General features: G+C 38.2%; 1 protein-coding gene across 1 annotated transcript in view; it reads left to right on the forward strand.

The window, feature by feature from the left end:
* AGBL1 (AGBL carboxypeptidase 1) overlaps positions 1-24375 on the forward strand; it is a 645810-nt gene that overhangs the window by 457522 nt on the left and 163913 nt on the right. Inside the window, exon 22 of the mRNA XM_072950742.1 lies at positions 4548-4711. Within this exon, the coding sequence (XP_072806843.1) occupies positions 4548-4711 (164 nt within the window). The remainder of the gene's footprint in view (positions 1-4547; positions 4712-24375) is intronic.

The following is a 24375-nucleotide window of genomic DNA, read 5'->3' on the forward strand; positions in this document are numbered from 1 at the left end:
TTTTCATATTCTTTTTCACCATAAGTTACTATAAGGTATTTAATATAGTTCCCTGTGCTACACAGTATCAACTTGTTATTTCTCTATTTTATATATAGTAGTTAGTACAAATCTCAAACTCCCAATTTATTCCACCTCTTTTCCCCTTGGTAACCATAAATTTATTTTGTATGTCTTTGAGTCTGTTTCTGTTTTGTAAATAAGCTCATGTGTGTCTTTTTTTTAAATTCTACATATAAGTGATATCATATGGTCTTTTTCATTCTCCTTCTGGCTTACTTAGTATGATAATCTTCAGGTCCATCCATGTTTCTGCAAATGGCATTATTTTATTCTTTTGTATGGCTGAGTAGTGTTGCATTGTACATATATACCACAACTTCTTTATCCAGTCATCAGTCGATGGACATTTAGGTGGTTTCCATGTCTTGGCTGTTGTAAATAGTGCTGCTGTGGATATTGGGGTGCATGTATCTTTTTGAATTAGAGTTCCCTGTGGATGTTTTCTTGATAATATTATAGAGCCCTTCCCTCCCAATATTTGTGTATTATTAGCAAATCACAGCAATAGTGTCTGAAAGTATATGTGACGGGTTTTCATTTCTAAGTCTTCACCAGAAATCACATCATTATGTACTGTGTATTTTGCTTTTTCCACCTCATCAGTTAATCATAAACATTTTCCATATTGTTAAATTGTTGTTATAATTACCATTTTAATGACCTCATTATATTCATAATTATTCTACTATAATTTCTTTAGCCATTTTTTCCCAATTAGATATTTAGAATTTTTTTCTTAACCAGATATTTCAATATTTTGAATTTTATTTCTCTCAAATTTTAATTATTATATAAAACATTGACATAATATACATTTTATGCACATGGCTTCACTTTTATTTAGGATCAGCTCCTTAGGAAAAGTCCCCAGAAGTGATGCAGCATGTCAAAGTATCATTGTGTTTTGATACGTGCCAGCTCTTATCATAAGTGCCAGCACTAAGTCTTATAAACAAGGCATTTTTTTAAGTAATAAAATAAAATATTTCCCATGTTTATCAATTATTTTTCCTCTTTTGCTCACCAATTATCACTGCTTATGCTTTATAAACTTATTTTTTATGGATCCTATGTTTTTCTTACCAATACATAATTTTCTGCAATAACAAATATTAAAATATGTAATTTTCTGTAATAACACAAATATTCTTCCCATATTGATGTTTCAAAATTATGTAAGGATGAAGATCAGTTTTGGAGATTAAATGTACTTATGGATTTGATTTATTTGGGGATAGATTATCAAGAAAAGTTAAAAAAAAAAAACCTGTGAAGAATTGTGCCAGTGAGTTTTGCTTATCAGTGTGATGAAAAGCTAGGAACCTGTACTTTCTAATAGCATTAGTATCTGGATATCGGTGTGACAGACATTGTTTGTTGGCTCACCAGACACTTGTTTCTAACACTCTTCTGTCTTATATGTCTCTTTTAAAAAGGATGAACAAGCTAAAATATTCAGTTACCAGATCATTGTAAAACTGGAGTAGGCTTTATTACATAGTTCTTGCCAATAAAATATAAGCGAGACTATATAGACATCTCTGCCCTCCACTTTCCCTTTCTCCTTCCTTGAATTATGTTGCGCTGGCTGGAGCTACAGCAGCCACTCTGCAATCCTGATGAGAAAACTAGGAGGATGACAGATAAAGTGACCCTGATTTTGTTAAGACACCGAAACAATACCTTGAACAATGAACTTCCTACCCACCCCAAACTTATGATGTGCAAAAAATAAAACCCCAGTTATGTTTAAGCAACTATAATCAGGCTTTCTGTTCTTGGCTGTGGGGAAAGAATCCTATTTAACACATCTAAGCTGGGAGGAGAGAAAAATTGGGTCTCTGTTTTATTAAGACACACTTTTAAACTAACCCAAAGCCAGATTTATTTATAAACTTGCTGCTGTGAGTCCATGGTAACTGGCCAAAGTAGATAACAGGATTTCTAAATTTCATTTTCCTTTTTCCCAGATCATATCCAAAGAGTGAAGGCATCTCCTGGAGCAAAAGTAAAAAAGATTTTTAAAATATTTATGACATTTACCAATTGAAGAACATAATTTAAAGCATTCCTATACTCACTACCCAGAGAAGTGAAATTCCATTTAGCATTTACAGTAAATATTCAGGAGACACTCCATCCATGCCTCTCCATGTCCACCCATTTATAACCATTTCTTACCCATTTATAATATATTGAGAACATGCCATCTGACAGGCTGTGTGTTCCATGCCAGGCTTGTAAAGAAACAGATACGCTCAGTCCCTGCCTTTGAGGATTTCACTTCCAGGCTGGGTGTGGGAAGTAAGAGGAGGCCATTGGAATACACAAATATTTTTGATACTGTGTGAGAATAAAAAGGATAGAGTACTAACGTGAGATTCACAGAAGAGGGCAAAATGGAATAAGTATTACCCAAGACCCCACAGCCAGTAAATGGTAGAAGTTCCTTTATTTGAGGTCTTCTGGACCAGTCATTTTATGATACCAACCACTGGTGGAAATAAATAGCTGAGATATGGAACTATTTCTGCATTATAAAAATGCTTTTGCATGTTGTTGTATAGAAGTTGACTGGTATGAAAGGATTGCCTCTGACCTATCAACATGGCGTGTGCTATGAGATTTATTTTCCCCAGGACTCTACCTTCTTTTGACCTGTTATGTGCTCTGCTGGATGCTGGGGTAACACACGGGTATCAGGTGCGCTGCCCCATCCCGAGGGGCTGGTTTCTTGTTCATATTCTCCTTGCTGCCAGCGAGGCAGCTGACTGAGGAGGGTGTGATGACCACTTCATGCCCCACGACCAGGCCATCCATTCTAGAATGAAGAAAAGCAGCCAGGAAGATGCGTGGAGGAAAAAAGTATCCGATCTCAGCACTGCAGCACACGGAAAGAGACTGAGATTGTTCTCTCTGTAAAAAGGGATCTTTTCAATTGACTCTCGAGGAAAATGAGTTGTTAAACATCTGTCTTTCCCCTCCCACGGCTGTTGTTTACAGAGGAACAGACTTCTCTTAACTCTGAAGTAATGTCTCCTTTCTTTAGGAAAACAGGTGTCCAAACATGCAGCAATTCTCATTTTTAAAGAGCTGAAATAAACTTGAAGACTTTACACATTTCTTTATCCTTTTATCTAGAAATCTTTTGTGACACAATTTCCTAACTTGAAACTTTGTTTTTCCGTGGGACACTGATGGCCAATCTTCTTTTTTTTTTTTTTTTTTTTTTTTGCTGTCACATCCCTGTCTCTCATATCACTATTCTTTCGATGGAAAATCTATTTTTTTAAATATAATATCCAACTATTGATCTTTTTCATTTAAATGAAATGTACTTTATAAACATGAAGACTTCACAACCACACTGAATTCTGTCATACTAAACATCTTTAATAAGCAGAAGAAAGAGAAACTGAGCTCATATTGATCAATATTCTGGGGATTTGAAATATTCCTTATCACTACATGTCTTAAGTATATGGCAGCAAGGATTATATTCCCTTTTATGGATGAGAAATTGAAGGCTAATAGAGTTCATATACCGTTCACATGATCAGAAAACAGTAAAATCAGGATTCGAATCCAATCTTTATCCAACTTCAAAAACCATGCATTTTTTGCCTCAGCATGTTCCTCCGAGTCTTCACGTAGCAGTTTGTTGAGCAGTTAAGTCAGAATCAACCTATGAGTCTCTATTGCTAACTAGCTGGGATGCCGTGGATAAAGTATCCATTCTGTGTGTCTAAATCCCCTTCTCTGTGGGATGGCTACAATGACAACACCTATCTCCCAGGACTTTGGTAAGAAGTCACTGAGTTACTGCCTGTAAAAGGGGTCAGAACAGTACTGGCACATGGTAAATGCTCAATAAAGTTGCTTGTTAATTGTTGTTATTATCCGTTACTTTGTGGGTAAGGACAAAGGGTACAGGTCATGGCTTCACCTTCATGTGTTATCTCAATACAACTGAATAGGTGGTTCTAAATAAATGGTGGGTGGTTTTTTTGTTTGCTTTTTTAAGTTTTAGTGTTTGTATATGAAGGATCATCCTCATTCTTTTCCATTGGTTGGTAAATTTATGGGCGAGAAATGATATCTCTTAGTAAGATGGTTTACAAACTTTTTTTTTTCCAGCTGTGAAACCCTTTTTTAAAAAAAGGTGGAAGCACTGCTGCTGTATCTGGGGTGGGGGGAGTTGACTCCCGGATCTCCATGCGCCCTCCTGCCCTTTAGTACCCCAAGTCGCTCATTATTGTCTTGGGGGTCCTTCCGGGAAACCCTGAAGGTTGATGTAAGGCAGACTGAGAGCCACTTATCCACAAAGCACACGATGAAACACATTGGACAGTGAGTGATAAACACTATTCATTCTTAATTTCTGTGACAGGCCTGTGTGCAGGAGTCCTTCCTCCCAACCTCAGATCATCTTCACTCTGTTTCCATTCCTATACTCACGGTTGACTGCTTTGTTTAACTGACAGGGTCTACAGTTTGGTACCAGTGAACTGGAGGAGATGGGAGCCATGTTCTGCTTGGGCCTCCTCATCTTGGAACTCAAATCCGTAAGCTGCAGCCATCAGTTCCTGAGCCACGCAGCATCTCTACTGAACGCTGAGGAAGAGGCTCTGGACCATCACCTCCAGAGGTAAGATGCTCACGAAGTGGGGGTGGGAGATATTTGGATCTTTGTGTTTCCATTGGAGAATAACTTGGAACTGAAAGTCAAATGGACCTATGGGTCTTTGACAAATGGAAGATATGGAGGAGCTGCCAAATGAAGGTAGGACAGTAGTGATTACTTACCGGAGCCAGAATCGGGACATCCCCACTTCTTGCTGAAGACAAGGAGGATGTGGCTTCCTTGTACACATAAATGCAAATATAAAGCTACACATTTATAAATACGTACTTTTATTAAGTTTTGCTTACGGCAAAAAAAAAAAAAAAGAGAGAGAGATGCCGCTTAGGGACACACGCGCACATTTGTTTATGTTTGCCAGTTATGTGTTTATATGTGTACAGATATTTTGAAGTCATTAGTCAGCCAAAAGAAAAAAATAAAAGGCAATCTCATGGCTAATATCTAGGCACTTGGGGACAAGAAATGCTTTCCTCTTCCCATTCTTAAACAGCAGCATTCCTTCTCAGAAGAGGAGAGGAACAGCCTAACGATGGGTGATGAGTTCCTTGGCCCAGAGAACCTGGCTCACAACCATGGCAGGGAGAAGATGGATCTCGGAGAACAGGGAGGGTCTTTAATGAATCAGGAGAGGGACAACTGTTATCCACACAAGCCCTTTTGATGCCCTCCACTGTAGACAAATACATGATTCAGGGGTTCAGAAGGGAAGATGTAATGGCCATGGGAGAGAAGCGAGTGCCAAGGAAAGTCAGAGGAGTCAAAGCACATTAAGTTATTGCCCACGCTTGGAGCAAGGGGATGGAGGCGGGCCTGAGCTGTTGGGGGAGGAAGCGCCTGCTGGTAAATGAAGGAAGCATCTCGTCCTGCACTTTGCGTCCAAAAATAGAAAACCGAGAAAACTGTCAATACCAGGGCCTCTTATTTCTAGCTCATTTTCATTAATTTTCTTCCTGCCACTGTTAAGCCATCGTTCCAGTGTGACTTCTCCCCAAATGGCCAGTCTAGCCTGGAAAGATCTAGCAGCGTAAATTAGTGCTGCTCTGGAAGGCGCTGGTTTCTCTGAGACGTAATTACCTAAGTGCAGTAATTAACTTGCTCTTCACGCTATGCTATAGATCATAGACGGCGGAGACCTCAGCAAATCCAGGCCTCTTTCCTCCCTAGAGGTGCTGTGCCCAGTTCCTTTGTTTTGACACCACACCCTTTTCTGTCTGCCTGGCTCCCTCAGACAGTCCTCAGCGCCCGGAGGCTGGAGGCTGGGTGGGCTTGGTGTCTTCGTGGTGTTTCAGCCTCTCCCTCCGAGAGCAAACACTTCCATCTGCCAGGATACGTATTTCCACCTGTCTTTTCGTCTTTGCCTCTGCTAAGCTATCTTGGGTGCAGGCACGGCTGCATTCTCTGCCTTTCTTTCCGTCTCCTCCACCTCCCCCGCCACCGCCTCTCCTCTGCTGCTCGTTGAGAGAAGATTGAGCAGACCTGGCGTTGCTTGCTCTCCCTGAATTGATTGTGCCCGTCTGTTGGAGCCAATGCAGTGAGGATTAGTTGCCTGTAAACTGGAACAAGAAGAAATCTATCAAAGAAGTGCCTTTTCTAATTCGAGTCTAAAGAATTTGGTGTCAGGCTCCAAATACAATGTCTGCTGTGTGGGTGATTATGAGAACATAGTGGTACCTGCCCTCCATGCCATCCCACACAACTGACTAGTAATCTTTCAGTTGCAACCAGTCCAAGGATACTGAAGGTTGAAATCCTCCTATGACCTCTGACCTTTCTTAAACTGGTGCAGCTTCTTAAGAACGGGATCCCTACACATAGCATGTGATAAATATGTGTGTTTTGAAAAGATTTCAGTTAAATTTGAGAGGCATGGGGTTTGGTGGAGAGCAGGAGGATGAACACTACCTATTTTGCCCAAACTTTTACATCATAATATATTTTTCTATTTGTGGAAACAATTAACCAAAAAAAAAAAAAAAGGTTCTTGCCCAAAGGACCTGAAAAACAACATGGCTGAGAAGAAAATTACGCAGAAAATGTCTTAACCCAGAAAATATTCCTGCCAGTAAGGGTTTATTCATTAAAGGATGGCAGAGGGAAACTTAATAAAAAATAAAATAGTATTTATTGGTGTGAAACTGGCAGCAAGCTGTTTGAGTCACTTTGATTCCTTTGTGATGAAGAGGACCAAATCATGGGGTGTAATAATCAGCAGAGTGAATCCTAGGAATTGTGCTAGCAACAGGGTCCTTCTTATACTGCGAAGGTGTAGCGAGTGTTTGTCAATGCAACTCTCCATGTGCTTTAAAAAGGAGACCTCTGCTACCCTCCCTCTGACTCCTGCTTCTTTTCCTGGGGTGTGCTGCCTTCACTTGGGATAACAGGGCTGGTTATATGCTTCAGGGAGACTGCACAGAAGAAAATGCTAGAGAAAAAAGGGGCTGTTACCTGAAAGTCTGCCTTCAAGAAATGTGGGCTGTTGGTATTTTAAGGCTCTTAGGTCCCTCAGGCAGCCTGGACCCCTGGGGGTGATGTACTGGGAAGATAAAAGCATGGCGGTAGCTGTGGACACCGTGTTTTTTGACAATAGGTTTCATGCTTCATTTACCCCCAAAGCAATTAGAGTGTAGTCAGCAGCCACAGAGCAACTCACCATTTTTCGTGAGCAGGGAAAGGGCAGCGTGGTGGATGCTCGCCCAGTGGCCAGAGCTTAAAATGAAGTGCCTGCATTCCTTGTTTTGGTTTTTTTTTTTTACGGCTCTCTTCTTCCCAATCGCTGGTTTAAGAAATGTCCGCAGAGTCATTAAAGGCGTCTTTTGATCTTCTTTCCTCTTTCTTTTTCCTCCCTCTCAGTCTCACCCCTGGAAATAATTGTGTGCGCTGCAGGAATGCTAAACTGCCTCTTCGGGGGGGCCGTTTATCCGTTGTGACAGGTCTTTTGCAAAGTCATTGAGCAGTTTTGCCGAGTCAGCCGCTGCTCATCTCGATTTGTATCCCTCCACTGCCTCTTGCTCTCAGCTGAGCAATCCTCTCTCCACGTGCCCCCCCCCCAATTAATAATGACAGAGGCTCAGCATTTCCAAGCTGAGCCTTCGCAGTAGCTCAAGATCTCCCTTATTCTCCCAAATTACAGCCCCCTCGCATTAACTGTGCCTCCCCTGAGCATCAAGATCACTTAGTTTAGTCCTCACTTTAGTTTGATGAGAGAAACAACACTGAAAAAATAAAAATCTTTTGTAGACTTCAGAAAACCTAATTATATTTTTAATCATAAAAGAGACACGATCTTCATTTTTTTCAAAAAAACCATACAGCTTTGTCTTTCTGCATAGTTTCTTTCTGAATAAGAAAATATAATTTGGAAAACGAACAAGTGAAAAAAACCCCACAAAAACAAAAACCCTGTTCTTGTCTTGAATCACCCATAATCCAACCACCTGTAAATTACCATTGTCAACATTTTGGTGACAATAGATTATTTTTTCACTTATGAATAAATAGATACCAACAAACGCCGCTCAATGACAATGTATAGGAGTTCCTTTCCTTCCAACTTTATAAATTCTGCTTTTTTTTTTAAGAATAGATTTTACTTTTTAGAGGAGTTTTAGTTTACAGCAAGACTGAGAGGAAGGCACAGATATTTCCCGTATGCACCTGTTCCCCACAGATGCATAACCTCCGCATAATCGACATCCTCCACCAGAGTGGTGAATTTGTGACAACTGATAAGCTAACACTGACGCATCATTATCACCCAAAGTCCAGGGTTTACATCAGGGTTCACTCATGGTATCATACACCTAATGGGTATGGACAAATGTAAAATGATGTGTATCCATCACTGCAGTATTGTGCAGAGTAGTTCCCACTGCCCTAAAAAGTCCACTGTGTCCCGTCTTTTCATCCCTTCCTCCCTGCTAACCTCTGTCAGCCGCTGATCTTTTTGCTGTCTCCATGGTTTTGCCTTTTCCAGAATGCCGTGTAGTTGGAATCATACAATGTGTATGTAGTCTTCACAGATTGGTGTTTTTCTCTTAGAAATATATATTTTAGTTTCTTCCATGTCTTTTCCTAGCTTGGTAGCTCATTTCTTTTTAGCACTGCATAATACTCCATTGTCTGGGTGCACCATCATTTATTTTATCCATCCACCTACTGAAGGACATCTTGGTTGCTTCCAAGTTTGGGCAATCATGAATAAACCTGCAGTAAATGTCTACATGCAGGTTTTTGTGTGGACATATTGTTCAGCTTATTGGGGTAAATACCAAGAGTGTGATTGCTGGATTGTATGTAAGAATATGTTTAGTTTTGTAAGAAAATGCCAAACTGGCTTCCAGAGTGGAAGTACTATTTTGCATTCCCATCAGCAACAGGAGTTCCTGTTGCTCACCCGCATTTGGTGTTGTCAGTGTTCTGGATTTTGGCCATTCTCCTAGGTGTGTCATAGTATCTCGTTATTTTAGTTTGCTTTCCCTGATGACGTAGAAGGTGGGGCACCTTTTCATATGCTTCCTTTGCCATCTGTATATCTTCTTTAATGAGGAGTCTTTCAAGGTTGTTGATCCATTTTTTAATCAAGTTGTTTTCTTATTTGGAGTTTTAAGAGTTCTTTGTATATTTTGGATAATAGTCCTTTATCAGATGTGTCTTTTGCAAATATTTTCTCCTGGCCTGTGGCTTGTCTTTTTCATTCTCTTCACGATAACTTTCACAGAGCAGAAATCTCTAATTTTAATGAAGTCCAGCTTAACAATTCTTTCCTTGATGGATTGTGCCTTTGGGGTTGTAGCTAAAAAAAATTTGCCAAAACCAAGGTCATCTATATTTTCTTCTACCTCATCTTCTTGATATACTGGTTGCTTTTGCATTAAAATGTTTGCAATTTCTCATTGAAAATGGAGTGCTGTTTTAATTTACAATTTGATCTTTTCTGATATAGATCATATGCTGTTATATCAGAAGTATTCCTTTTCAAAATAAATTTCCTGGGAATATCTTTTGTTCTTTATTTTGAAAAATGTATATTTAAATGTAATTTCAGTTTCTGTATTAAAGATATTCAACTTCTGTTTGTCATGGATATTGCAAATATATTCCAAGTTATCTTTCACTTTTTTATGTAGTTTATTGATTTTTGGATGTATTTGAAACATACATGAGTATGTCTCTCAGTTTTTTTCTCTGTTTCTTTTAAATTTGATAAACGTATTTGCCTCAGTCTAATAATAAGTAATTCACATGCACTGTTAAGAATGTGTTAATTTATCTGTTGTTAAGCCGAGGTAGGTAAGTTTATAATGAGTATATTTACATATTATAATTTCTTTTCCCTTTTTTTTAACTATAGGATAATTCTGTATTTCTAAATTAATCATTTGCCTTAGCCATTACTCAATAATCCATCCTTTAACTTGGGTTAATAATGTCAGCTTATTATATAGTGTTTACATGTACAGGTACCTGGTTTTTTTGTTTTTTGTTTTTTGGGGTTTTTTTTTGGTTTTATATTCCATTCCGTTAGTCCATCTGTCAGGAACACATAGTTTTAATGTCGTAGCTATGTAATTTACACATGCAATAAATGTTTATACTATTATCATTATGTGATACATGCATTGACAATATTGCATCACCTCAATATTTAACAGACATGCACATTTACATATGCTTGTATTTGCCAGTTGTGTGTTTATAGGTGTATTTGTTTAAAAATGCGCTTGGCTGTTTTCCCTTTTTTATTTTCACTGATGAACTCTATAATGAGCTGTTAACTACCAAAAGTAAAACCACTGGTATTTTAACATGAGTTGCAATAAAATAGGGTTTTTTGGTCTGTTGACTATTTACCTATATTGCTTTTTCAGAATCTAATGTTTTGTTCCAATTTTTCACAAAGTATCATAGGGTTCTTTCTGTATCCTTTTTCTGTATCACTTCCCAAATATATTATCATAAGCTTTTAATCTTAATATTTTAAATTTTCTTGTCACTCTAAAAATGGTCTTTTTCATAGTACGTTTGTAAGTGGTTGTGTTAGTTATAAAGGAAAATTCTTGATTATTCATATGCTTACTTGTAATTTCACTGAATTCCGTAGTTATACCTAAAAGTGTTGCCCTAGATTTTTCTGTTTTCCTAGATAAATCATAGAATCATTTATAAATTTGGACAGTTAGCTTTGGTCACTTTTTATTCTTGTCTATAACTGTGCCTAGAGTTTCGAGAACATAGTTTAGTAAGATGATGACTTCATGGACATACTCGCTGTGAACCTCACTTCAAAATGAGAATGGCTTTCAGCATTGAAGAATTAAGTAAAATGTCTGTTGGCTTAATATTAATGTTCAATGTCTTCTTTATTAATTTTTCTTTTTTCTTAGCTTATTAATTAAAAATCAGGATTGGATGATGAATTTTATCTATTTTTTTTAGTATCTAGGAAAATGACTACTACTTTGAGTTAACAAAGTTTTAAAAGTCAATAGATTTTCTAATATTCAACACCCTTGAAAAATCAAAGGAAAATGTATTTGCTATGATATTAAATATTATTCTATTGTAGATATGTGTTATATACTGTGAACTGAAGAGTTTTGGGCCTGTATTTGTGAGTGAGTAGAGAGTAGGTTTGATCTGTATTGTTCAATCATCAGAAACACTTCAAATTCCCTTGGATTTTTCCTTGAACATATATACCTTGTGAACATACACATATTTCCTACCCAACCATCTGTGTCTCATTTATTTGATACGAAAGTATTATTTTTCCACTTCTTATTTTCTCATATACGACCAATCTATGGCATTTGGGCTGTTTTATAGTCATGTTCACATCATTTTAAATTTCAGTTTTTTGTTTAATTGCTTGTATTGCTCATCTCTATCCATTCTGTGCAATCACATCTTCATTCTTGTTTCTATGTTGATTCATCTCACGTTTTTGCTAGAAAACACCTTAATTTTTTTTGTTGTTGTTGGCAAACTAAATCAATGACACACTTTTGGCATATTGGTGTTTATGTGAATATCTTCCTTTTTCCTTTATATGGAAGTTCCACTTTACCTACCTAGAGATTTCATTGAAACAATACAGACAGTTTTACTCCAATATTTAATCCTGTGATAGTCAGCCTGATTTTTCTCTCTTTGTATGTACCTTGTTTATTTCTGCCTTAATAGTTTTTCCTTGTTCATTAACACAAAAATAGTCTTTTTGTACTCCATCAATTTTTTTTTAAGGTTTTAGGTTTTTCTCTTTAGGAACTTTTTTGAATTTGAGCACCCAATCCTTTTCTGACTTGTCTTTCAATGATAAGGTAGCAGTGTTTCAATTCTAAGTCTTCATTTTCTTTCTCTGGACATCAGTTTGACATCTGCTTTCTAACTTCTGCGTCTGTCATCTCTTCTCTCATCACATTTACCTCGTAACTCCGAACACCAAGTTCTGGAAGCCTGTCTACACTGGTCCCCATAGATTCCGTTTTCTGCAGCATGGACTCTCCTCTTTGCTGATGCGTTTTAATTTCAGCTATTTTACATTTAGATTTCATTGCCCCTGTTTATTTACCTCTCTTCAGGTTTTCTTTTATTTGTGCTTGCAAAGTAGCCAGCTTTCTTTCCATTTGGATCAGTTAGCTTTTCATTTAATGTTTCATGGATATTTTTCTGGAATTTTCCTGAGATCTGAACAGGAGCCACCAAATGCTGGCTTCTGTTTCCTGTGGCTAATGGTATCCCAGAGTGCACTGCTGCTCTGTAGGTTGAGTAAGGTGTTCATTGCCTTGTACATTGCAGAATGTTTCCCCCTGTGGGTTGTGATGATTCTTCCCTCCTTCTCTTTCAACTTCTATTTCACCATTTTTTGTTGATTCATCTTTGAATCATGAGAGCTCTGTGAAGACTCATTGCCTTCTAGGGTTTGGATGTTCTTTAAACCCTTGCGTAGTCCAGTTGGATGCAGATAGCTCCTCCTGTCTTAGTGGGAAATAACTTGATCTAGGTGGTGCTTTCCCTTCAAGAATTCATAGTATTTTGGCTTTTACCTAAAAGTGTTGGTTTGGGGTGATTGCATGGGGGAAGTTTAGGAGAAACGACATGAAAAGTTAGATCTGTATTTCTGGAGACTCTGACTCTCTTAAGATGGTCAGTTAATATTTGCTGAAAGAATATAAATCAAATGAGATTTAATATTATCAATGAACTTGTATTCAAAATAAGTTTATATTTTAGAATCCTGTAGAAGGAAATTAATGATAGTTATGATGATGATGACAACAGTGGTGACAGCAAATACTTACATTAGTGGCATGTAATGTCCTAAGTAATTTATGTATATAACCCCATTGAAGCCTCTCAAAAACCCTATGCACTAGGTGTTATCCTCTTCATATTACACATGAATACATTGCTATTCAGAAAAAATATGTGGCTGCCTAAGATCAGAGTTGATAAGTTGTACAGCTGAGATTTGAACCTAGACAGTTTTGCTAAAGAATCAGTACCCTTAATGACTGTGATGCACTAGCTCTTAATAGATAATGATAGGAGTGATAATAATAACTAACACATAATAAGCATTTAGTCTTTTTTCATGTCGCTATACATTTTGTACGCATACCTCACTTCTTGTTGTATCTTTTAAACCAGAGGTTGACAGACTTTTTATGTAAAAGGACAGACAGAAAATATTTTAAGTCCTGTGGGCCACATGATCTCTTTTGCAACTACTTAACTCCACTGTTGTAGCACGGCCAATATGTAAATATATGGGTGCAGCTACATTTCAATAAAATTTTATTTACAAAACTAAACAATGGACTGGATTTGTCCCAGTGAGCCATAGCTTGCCAACTCTTTGCTGTAAACAATTCTTTGAGGTGTGTACGATTATTACTTCCCTTACACAGATGAAGAAACTGGGGCTCAGGGAAGCCATGTAACTAGTCTTTCACAGACTAGTAAGAATCAGATGGGATCCAGGCAGTATGACTCTCTGTATCCTTGATGCTTAATGACTACGAGTACTAAGTTGTGTGCGGTTTGAGATGACCAATGCATGACACTTTTTTCTTCTCTCGTGCATTCCAAGCCAAATAAGAAATAGAGCACAGGAGCTATGTAGGCTGAAATAAAACATCATCTGATTATTGCTGGAATACAAAATTAGAAAGCATGGCCCCACCAGAATTAAACTTCCTTCTCTAGAATTGTAGGGGTAGAAGCTTCCTTGCTGAGCTTACCATGCAGAGGAGCAATCTTGAGTTCAGGGAGAGAATGAACACAGGGGGCCACCAGTGGCTCGTACTCACTCAGCATCTCCCCCTAAATCATCAACTTCTTGCACTCTTCCTCCTGTAGGAAGAAGTGAATGAGGGTAGAAAGTGGAGTACAAGTTTCATGGGCCAAAATGGGACATATCGGAATGAGGAGTATGGTTTCCATAAAGGTATCAAAACAAAAGATGGGAGCTCAGTGCTTCACCTTGCAAATTGCATTCTATTTCCATCAATTCCAAATGTTGCTACATGGCAATTATGATAGTATTTCTTTGGTCTTGTCTGCTGTCATCCTAATTTTATTTAAATTGTTAAAAAATGGCCTATTTGAGAATATTTGACAACATTCCTAGCTTCATTTCATACCTGCAGGCAAAGAAATGCCCAGTGGTACAAGAAGGGAAATGTTGGAATGGAACTTAGCCTGGGGATCTTTTGAGACTGTGGGTTATCATGTGTTGCTCTAAAACATTAAATAACTCCCTAATGGGTCAAGGAAAGTGAACTTATTAGCCAGGAAGAAGTATTATCTTAGTGTGGAGAAACAATAACAAAACACTCCAGCTCCGTGAGTAGTTAAAGAAAGGCTAACTCAGATACTTTTGGTATGATTCTGTGCTGATTCTTCTATGGTAAGCAAATAAAAATAATGAAAACCCAATGTTCCTGCGACTGTGGAGAAAGAGGTTTAGTAATATCACATCAATCTGTAAATTGGTTTACTTTCCTCTGGAAAAGAATTCGGCAATTTCCAAGAAGATCCATTAAAAACCTCCCACGTCATCCTGTTTCCAGCTTGAATATCCCTCAAGAAAATAAACTTATCAGAAAACAATATTTAGTATGTAGATAGGTACAGCCGTGCAACTTAATATCCCCAAATAAACTTAACCCAAATTCCTAGCAGCAGCGAAAAGAAAGAAAAAAGAATCTTGTTGATTAATTTTCTAGAATACCATGAAACTATGAAAATAATGAGTGTGTCAATGCATACACAAGATGATAATTAGAACAAACATTTATTAGAATTTTACCATGAACGAGACGCTATGCTACGCATTTTATTAGTATTATCACACTTTATTATGTAAATGATCCTGTATGATCAATGCTATTATTAGCCTCTCCTGTTACAAACAAGGAAATTAAGTTTTACGGAGGTTAAGAAGCTTGCCAAATGCTGTGAGTCTTGTAAAAGACTGCTGGCTTTTGAATCCAATTCTGTTTAATTGCAAGGCCCAAGTTCTTACTCTTTATGATATTCAGACTTTCAAACAGTAACTGGGAAAAAAAGCAAGATAACTAACGGTAAACACATGCCGATTGTGACTTCAGCAACATGTAAGCCCATTGACAGAGCTGAGAGCCATTAAATGTATAACCTAAAACAAATTTAATTTTATTAGTTTTTTTTCTCCATACAGTTCCTAGAAGTATGTGTTGCGTGAATGTGTGTTTGAGTGTGTTTATGTGTAAATTTTAAAATCTTAATGTCTTGGACTTGGGGCCCAGAAATAGCCCTTGATTATTTTAATACTGTTCAGGGAAGATTAATGTGTATCATCATAGGGGGAACACATGTCACTATAGGTTGACTGCACTGCAATCCATGGAGATAAGAATCAAAAGAGAAAGGTGACAGAGATTGCAGACAGGGAGGGGTTAAAGTGAATTTTCTTCATATTGCATTTACTATTTGCAAAACAGTACCACCTCATAACAACCATGAAAGTTAACCTGAAAGAATTCCTACTTTACAAGTGATTCCGTGGGAGCTCAGGGAATCAAAGTGACTCGCTGGGTGTAGTTAAGTAATTTAGCCATTGCCAGTGAACACTGGGGGGGGGGGGTGGTGGTCCTCGTTGACTTCTGCGTCTTTGCCTATGAATCCATAAATACCTGAAAACAGACTAGGCTACCAGCCCCTGGAAAAGGATTTCAACCCAGAACTGCGCTCTTCTCACTCTCCACAGCAACGGCAGCCTTTTGCAGTCTTGTCTTTTGTTGTTACTAATTCTCAACATGGAAGACAAACAAAATCTTCAAAGTTTTCCCAAACAGGAGACACTGTTTTTATGGAGGAAGGCTTCAGGTAGCTTGGTCTAGGTGGTCTAAGTTAACTCAATAGCTTTTCATTAATTTTTAGAGCAGTACCTTTTTCTCTTTATTTCTTAATGTTGGTTTTCTCTTTATTAAGTAACCCCATGACCCCTTGAGGCTCTGACAAAGACCTAACCCTTTAGTGTTAGATTTCAAGCCATTTTGCCTATAAGAATTAGTTTACCAGATGAACAGAGGAAAGCAAAACTATGGATAGGACGACAAAGGCAAAAGGAAAAAGGAAGGAGGAAAGGGAGGGAGGGAGGAAGGAAAGCTGTTCCACAAAAGAAGAAACCAAGGTCACAACATTCAACAGAATATCCTTATGAAGGATTAAAAAGAATCATGGACGGTTTACATTTTGGGTTTGTAAGATCCTGAATTGAGATATCTCTGATGTTGAAGAAAAACACTGTTTTTTTTAACTTTCTGTTTCCACGTTTCGGCCTTTTCCTTTATCCTGGCCAGTTGTCGAATTCTCCCCTCTTAGAAGAGAACCGAGTAAAGACATCCAGACACATCTGCCATCTCCAAGATGGCATACGGTCTATCATGGTTTTTGCTGTCCCACACATTTCCACAAAGCCCTCCCTTTAGTGCCCAGCATAGTTTTTGTCAAGGACGACGTGTGGCTTAGTGTCACGGGAGCTCAGTTCTGGTTGAGAATATTCCTGCTGACAGCTGGCTCTGTGACTTCAGGGAAGGGGCTTAACTTGTTTACTCTCAGATTTTTTAGCTTTACAATTAGAGATCTTTAAATTCCTCTCATCTCAGCCAGTGTTTATTCTCAAGGCTGTAGCTGTTAACATTCTCGCATTCCAAGGTTGCCACCCTGCATTCAAGATGTAAAAGGCCAGACAGTTGAATTCTGCTAAGTGGCACAGAGCTTATATTTGGCTGAATGAAAATTAAATTTTATCTCCATGCCTACTGAGTAGATAATAAAGGGACAGAAGCTTACTGCACACAGGTAATAGAAAGGAGTTATAAATAAATAAGAAAAGGGGAGAGCTCAGAAGTGGATATCACAGGTTTGGGGGCAATAACATGCTGAGGATGTCAAACCAACCATCCAGCATTAAAAGTGGAATCTGTTTCAAGATGATCCTTTCAAAGGGATCTTAATATTCTGTTTTTGGTTTTTTTTTTGTATATATATATATATTTTTTTTTATTGGAGTATAGTCAGTTTGCAATTTTGTGTCAATTTCTGGTGTACAACATAATGCTTCAGTCATACATGAACATGTATAGATTCATTTTCATATTCTTTTTCACCCTAAGTTACTACAATACCTTATTCTTAACCAGAATCTCTATATTTAGCATATCCTGTTTCTAGAGGTGGAGGCTTTGGGAAAAAGGAGTTGTGATTCACTTCTGCTTGGTTATCTTAATTTCTTTAGATGACTTTGCCCAACTCAGACCTTAAGTATGCCCTAGTAAGATGAAAAAATATCTTCAGTCCTGTGATAGCTCTTTCTAGACTTCCTGATTCCATTTGTGGTGGGAGATGAGTCTGTTGGAAAAGTGGAGATAACTTAGTCAGCATAAGCCAATATTGTTAAGTACAATGAGAAGTGGAAACTAAATTAGAACCATTATGTTTATGAAGACTTGGATAGTCATCGATTTGGTACATGGCTTTGAATCAGGGAAGCTGACTAGTTCCCTGCGTGAGACAAAATAAATACAATGAAGAGTATCATGGTGATAGATAATTGGCCTGGAAATGTGATAAAGATTTGATATGTATTATCTTATATAAAGCAAGTCCTAGGTGGTCATTATTATTATTATTATTATTATTATTATTATTATTATTATTATTAATTGTTATCTTATAGACAAATAAATGGAGGTTCAGGATGCTAAATGTGTGATAAAAACCAAGCCACTCCTCTGTGGTTGATGCACAATTCAAACACAGATCACTAATTTCAAATTTCTCTTTTTTTTCCTGAAATGCATTGCAAATAATTCTTTAAAAAGAAGCAAAACCAGCTAACTAATTCTCTTGTTCTTGTTGTTCATATATTTATTACTTGAGGGGAACATGGGAAAAGTCAAAGGAACCTCTCCTCCTCTCTCTAAGCAAATGAGGTTCAATTAACTTGTAGGTCTATCTAGATCGGTTGTGGAAGGTTTGCCATAGAAAAGATTGATCTAACTTTTGGAAAGAGAGCCTGAAGAAGTTGAATTGACTGTCTCCTCTCAGTGAAGCATGGAGGACACAGAGATGATCTGCGTTCCAGTCTGAGCTGTAGGTTAACCATTCAGCCATTAGTATAAGTGGGAAAATAGACACCGGGGAATTGAGTATCTGCTCATCAGAAAAGCAGGAGTTAATGGCACCACTGATGATCATAACCAGTGTTTATTGATTGCTGAGCGAGTGCCAAACACTGTTCTAAGGTTTTAACTCATAGAAGCTTTTAAAATTCCCACATATAATCCTAAGAGGTACAAAATATCTTTGCCCCCATTTTACGGAGGCGAAACTGAGGCACAGGCGGTTTAAATCACTCTCCTAAAGTTACTCCTAAGTGATGGAGCAGGAATTTGAACCCCGGAAGTCGACTCCGGGACCAGCATGTTTAACCACTCTACCAGCTGGAGCAGCAGTAGTGGTTTTTAAAACCACAAATCTCTTGTTTCCAACTGGTTTGTCTGTCTGTCTGTACTTGTTTACCTTGTCAGGGAAGCAAACTGCTCGTTGGGAATTCCAGATCTGAGTCTTGTCTAAAGGGAATGAGAGGCTCATTAAACCATTGGAAAGGTTGTGGGAGTAAAGGCAGGGATTCTGTGGCTAATTAACGTTTGATGCCAAAGTTAGCAGTTTTTAAGAGCCCGCCCAGAAGCTGCTTTGAATCTCAAGATCTTCCGGGACACCCCCTCCATCTGCAGGCTCTGTTGGATGCTCCTAAAGGAGCTACCCTCACCTCCTTTTGCAATCTATAGCCACAAAGAAGGTGTCTGGCTCAGTCTTGCCTGAATGCTGATGAAACCGTCATGTCTATTGCCCCCCGCCCCAACTCATCTACCACAAACACCCACCCAGAAATAATGGTCTCTCTCCTTTTGCTTTCAAATCTGATTGGTAGAATCTAACCTAGAACCCTGAACCAGAGTGAAATGATAGAATTATTATATCACTGAATACTACATAATATTTTTAATAAAGTCATGAGTGATTTTGAAAAATTGTGGCCTGCAAACAGACAAACCTATGACTTCAAAGCAGAGGTATGAGTGCCATCAGAATTAAGCATAAGTTAAGTTGGTTTCACAAGTTCTCATGGGGTAGAATGATGGTAATTCTTACACCTGAACATTTTTTGTTGAGTTCCCAATGTGTATAGAGTGCTTACAGTCATTTTAACTTGCAAAATTCTTCGCTATGTTATCCATTTATGTTTATAACAACTCTGAAAGTCCTTAGATGGAAACTGTGAATGGCCAGAGAGTGAGAGATGCATGCATGTAGGCAGCCAGGTCTGCAAACTCACCTCTTGGGATTTGTAGCAGATATTCTAGACAGAGCTCTCTTACATCCAGTGGGATGATTGTCACTAGTTCCATCAGCAACACAGCCTTTGTGTCTTCCCTAAAGTCCCCGTTTTTGTTAGCAGCAGAACTAAGCACAGGGTCAGGAACATTAAATTTCCTAAAGAAGTTGGGATTTCTACAACCAAAGGAGAAACAAAACTTATCTAGTTACAGTTCATGCAAGAATGCAGCTAAAGGGGCATCATGCTGCACACCAGAAATCGACGCATTGTAACTGACTATAGTTCAATTTTAAAAAATACATAAATAAAGGCAGCTGAAAGAAAGGCACACCCCTGATGTTGCAGATGAGTAATGCTTGAGGAGGGAGATCTTTGATCCACGGCATATTTTGTCTTCACTGCATGTTTGTCTTCGCTGCGTCAAGGATGATATTCAGATTGAGACGGAGGAAGAGGAGAAGGAGGAAGAGAGGGAGGAGGCAAAGGAAAATAGAATAAAACTTGCCAAGAAGGAACAGATGTCAGAGGTGGGGTAGGAAACTTACAAGGATACTCTAAACGAGTTCGGGGTTTCTGGATTGGCTTATTAAGACGCAGTTCTGAAATATTATGTGTATTATATTGTCTAACTCTTGTCCAAGATCTTTGAGGAGGCATGATTGCAAACTGAAGTTGGGAAAATATGCTTTTACTCTCCAAAGCTGAGAAGGAGGTCTAGTCTCTCCAATTTAGGCAAATGAGTGTGATGTAGATGCCGGGGAAGCACAGGTTGAATTATTGAGGGAGGTTTTATTACTTAGAAAATAAGCTGGGCATGGCTGGAAACTACCAAATATTCTCTGTAAAAGAAAACACTCAAACAAATCTGATTATATTGTAGCTTAATTGAGGTATAATTGATGTACAGTAAACTGAAAGTATTTAAAATACACAATTTCATTGGTTTGGGCTTATATGCATAACTCATGAAGCCATCATCACAATGCAAATTGCAGTCATTCCCATGATCCCCCCAAAATATCCTTGAGCCCCTTGGGAATACATTTCTCACCCAGACTACCATTAATTTGCTTTCTGTCCCTTAATTTTAGTCTGTAGTGTTAGAATTGTATGTAAATGAAATCCTATAGTATGTATCCTTCCCCCCACCTTTGACTTTTTCACTCAGTGTAATTATTTTGAGATTTATCCATGTTCTCATCTGATTACATTTTACTTTATATAATTATTAGTAGATCAAATAAATGTAGAAGAAATTGTTTACCTGGATTTCAGCCACACATTCTGTGTCTCTAACAGTCTGGGACAGATCAGTCCTACCTTAAAATATTTTTCATTGGTTGTTACCTCAGCCTGGTATGCATTCCTACTCATAGCTGGCTCCTTCTTGACATTCAAGTCTCAGCTTAAATGTCATAATCTCAGCTTAAATTTCACCATCTCAGCAAGATTTTTCATGACCATCTTGCCTGAAGTAGCATTCCTAGTCACTACCACTATGATGACACCTTTAATTTAGTATCATCTGTCTCTCCCAGCTAGTATGCACAACCCAGGAGAGAAGGAACTTTATCTCTCTTGTTTAAAGCTGTATTCCTCGCACCTAGAACAATGGCTGATGCATAGGAGGTAATCAATAAATAAATGAACAAATAAATCTTTGCCAAGCCTTTCATCTTACGGTTATGGGAAATTGTGTTGACCTATGGGCTGAATAATGGCGTATTTGAATGCAATTGTTATTAATTGAAGTCATACATTCTAAGTAGGCTGATTAATGGATACTTGTCAGTCTGAATGAGGGCTCCTATTCATGGCTTTGCCTTAAATCCTGTCCTATGCCACAATTTTTATACATTAAAAAAATAAAGCACTTAACTTTAACTGTAGAAGCAATGATTATTTCTGTATAATGTGAAGCTACAATGCATAATAATAATGTAATTGATACTCTCAAAAGTATTTACAGGTGGAGATGATGGGTGGTACTGAAAAGATGAAACTGCTCCCAACCAAGGATACACCCCCTTGGAAGAGTACGCAGTTGTCTGATTGGGGCTGTAATAGTCAGTGAGCTTAATAAGGCTTAGTAGGCTAAACCTGCCAAAATTCTAATGACAACTCAGTGGCTTTGGTATTTATAAAATACGGAATTGGACTGGCATGTTTCCTTCTGCTTTGCTCTTGCCAACACAAAAGCTAGAGCATTATGGTTTGCTCCTGAACCATAAAAATGGACATGGGTTCAACAGATTGCATTCATAACAGTGAGAAGACTAATATAAGAATAGTGAATATGCTGAATGGTAGAAGAAATGGGAAGTGCTTTTTTTTTATCTATCCTCAGCTATTTCCATAATGAAAAGAAATTAAGTCTAGTCTTGGGTGTGACATGAAACAGTGGATGAGTCTCTATTAACATCTGTTACTGACTGGTCTGCACAGTCAGAGATGCCCACAGATAGAGTGACTTAAGGCACTTACAGCTCTTGAAAAAGGCTTTGCAAGACAGACTTAAGATTGTGAGTTGTGACTTGAATGATAGCACAATTAGAATCTGTACCAGTTCTGACCTATAAATTAAAATGTTTCATAATATTAATAAAGAAAGCTGTTCATTCTCATTTAATTTATTTGGTATGAGCTGTGGTCCATTCAGTTTTTAAAAATTGATGAAACCATGAATTCTTTCCTAAATTCCTTATTGATATGAATAACTCACTGCAGAGGTTAAGTTTGAAGAGTGGCTGCTTGGCACTCTTGTTTGAAATTTTATCTTGCACTATTAGGGGCCAAAAATGTTTGTTTTGTTTTTGTGTTTTTCTTAAGCCAGAGAAGAGCGATTTTTAATAGGGAGTAGGGAGGGGATATTGAAGGCTTTGATTTTTGAGGTCTTATTCACCACAGAAAATCATTTTTTGTTCCTCAATTTCCTCTCAATTGGGTGGTTTTGTGTAGGTGCTTGCTGAGATGGTACTGTCCAGCGGCATGGGTGCTGAATTGTTGGGCTATTGAGGGGAAATTTTCTCAGCAATCTCATTAGTAAAATGAAACTGCAGGCAATGAGATAAGCTTGTGCAATTTATTCACTTAGGCATTCTGTTTTTCAAAATTGTATTATTACCCAGGGAAAAGCATTAGCTATTCCTGTATCTTTCCTTTACGCAGACATTTATTTCAAATTGTGAGAAGTACAAAACATAGTAATCCATATTAAGTTGTAGGTTGCATTTTTTCCTGGACAATTTTCTCCATTAACAAGAAGAGGAGACAAAGGGAAAAACAAAGACATATTTGTTACGCGATGTGAAAGCAAAACTGTTTCTAAATAATACTGTTGTGTGGTGTATTCCTGCAGGGACCGACAGCTCCTTATAAGGCAAATTAATGTTTCAGCTAAAGTTTGCAAGCAAAACACAAGGCTAATTACAGAATATCCTTCTGTCTCTCGGCAAACTGCAGGGGGCAAGAGTGAGCTTGTGTAAGCACTAAGAACCTAGATTTCCCTGTGTGCGATCTTCTCACATGTGTTTTTAAATCTTCCAACTTGTGATTATTATTTTTCAGCACTGAATTAGTGAATCATTTTACATAGTGCCATTTCGTAAAATAAAATGATACTTTCTTTCTCTACATTGGCCAATTACTGGGTGGAGAAAATTGGACTCCTGAAAGACACGTGTGCATAGCTTGCCAGATTATAGGAAGGCCTTATAGAATGCTCCCAGATGTTTGATGCAGGAGAGGGGAAATGCCAGGAACAGGGAGCAAATTGCGGCAAGTTTCAGATATTGTACAATCTATTGAAGTGAAAGCTCAGAAAACAAATAAGATCAGAGACATGAAATCCCTCTGGAAGGTCAGTAATCATAGCGTTTTACTATATTAAACCCATTTTCTTCTTTCCTTTTTCCCCTTTTGCCTGAGGCTATTGTAGAAAATATTAAGGAACATTTTTGCTAATCCTTAATAAATAGTACATTAAACATGAACCACCTTATCTGGTCAGCACAGGGGCCACAGGACTGCCGCTGAACAAAACCTAGAAATCTAGACTGGAGGTTCCTTTTTTTTTTTTTTTTTTTTTTAAGGGACCAGACTGCATACCCAGTCATCAAATTTACCTTTCATTTAAAGTTGGTTAAGGTGGCGCCTGATAAGATTTTGTTATTAAAACACTGAAGCATCATAATGAGAGTCTCCTCCTAACTTCAAAGTGCAAATGGAGAGCCTGTCCCTCCCTTGGAATGAGGTTTCTTAAAACTTGACTTTAGCAGAGCCACAATGGAGTAAGGGTTGTAAAGCTGGCCTCCTTGGAATGTCAGGGTTGTTCTCGAATCCATCCACGTCCTAGCAGCAAACAGCTAGAACATGGCAAAGGAGTAACTGAGGACAGATCAATGAAGGGGTCATTTAACAAAGGCAATATTAAGGGGATGATCCAAGGATGGTGAGGCACTCTGGGAAGAGCAAGAGTAGGAAGGCAGCACCACCTTAGTGAGGCAGAGGGGTCGCACCAAGGAAGAGGTGCCCCAACCTGTGAGAGCTGTATCTGCAGGGTGAGGGCTCTCCAACAGGGAAGAATATGGCAGCCACTGCCAAACAGTGTCTTCACAGGGAGGGAGAAGGGGGAATAAATGCCACACCTCTTTCTCTTACTAACTCCTGATCTCCTAATCATGCCACAGTTTGTCCAAACCCAAGCAAGACAAGGGAGCTTGGTTAAACTAGTCCTTGAGGTCAGTGTCCCGAGGACACAGAGCAGGATGGAGAAAGA

The sequence above is a fragment of the Vicugna pacos genome, chromosome 27 (genome assembly GCF_048564905.1).
Source record: "Vicugna pacos chromosome 27, VicPac4, whole genome shotgun sequence".
NCBI classification, from domain to species: Eukaryota; Metazoa; Chordata; class Mammalia; order Artiodactyla; family Camelidae; genus Vicugna; species Vicugna pacos.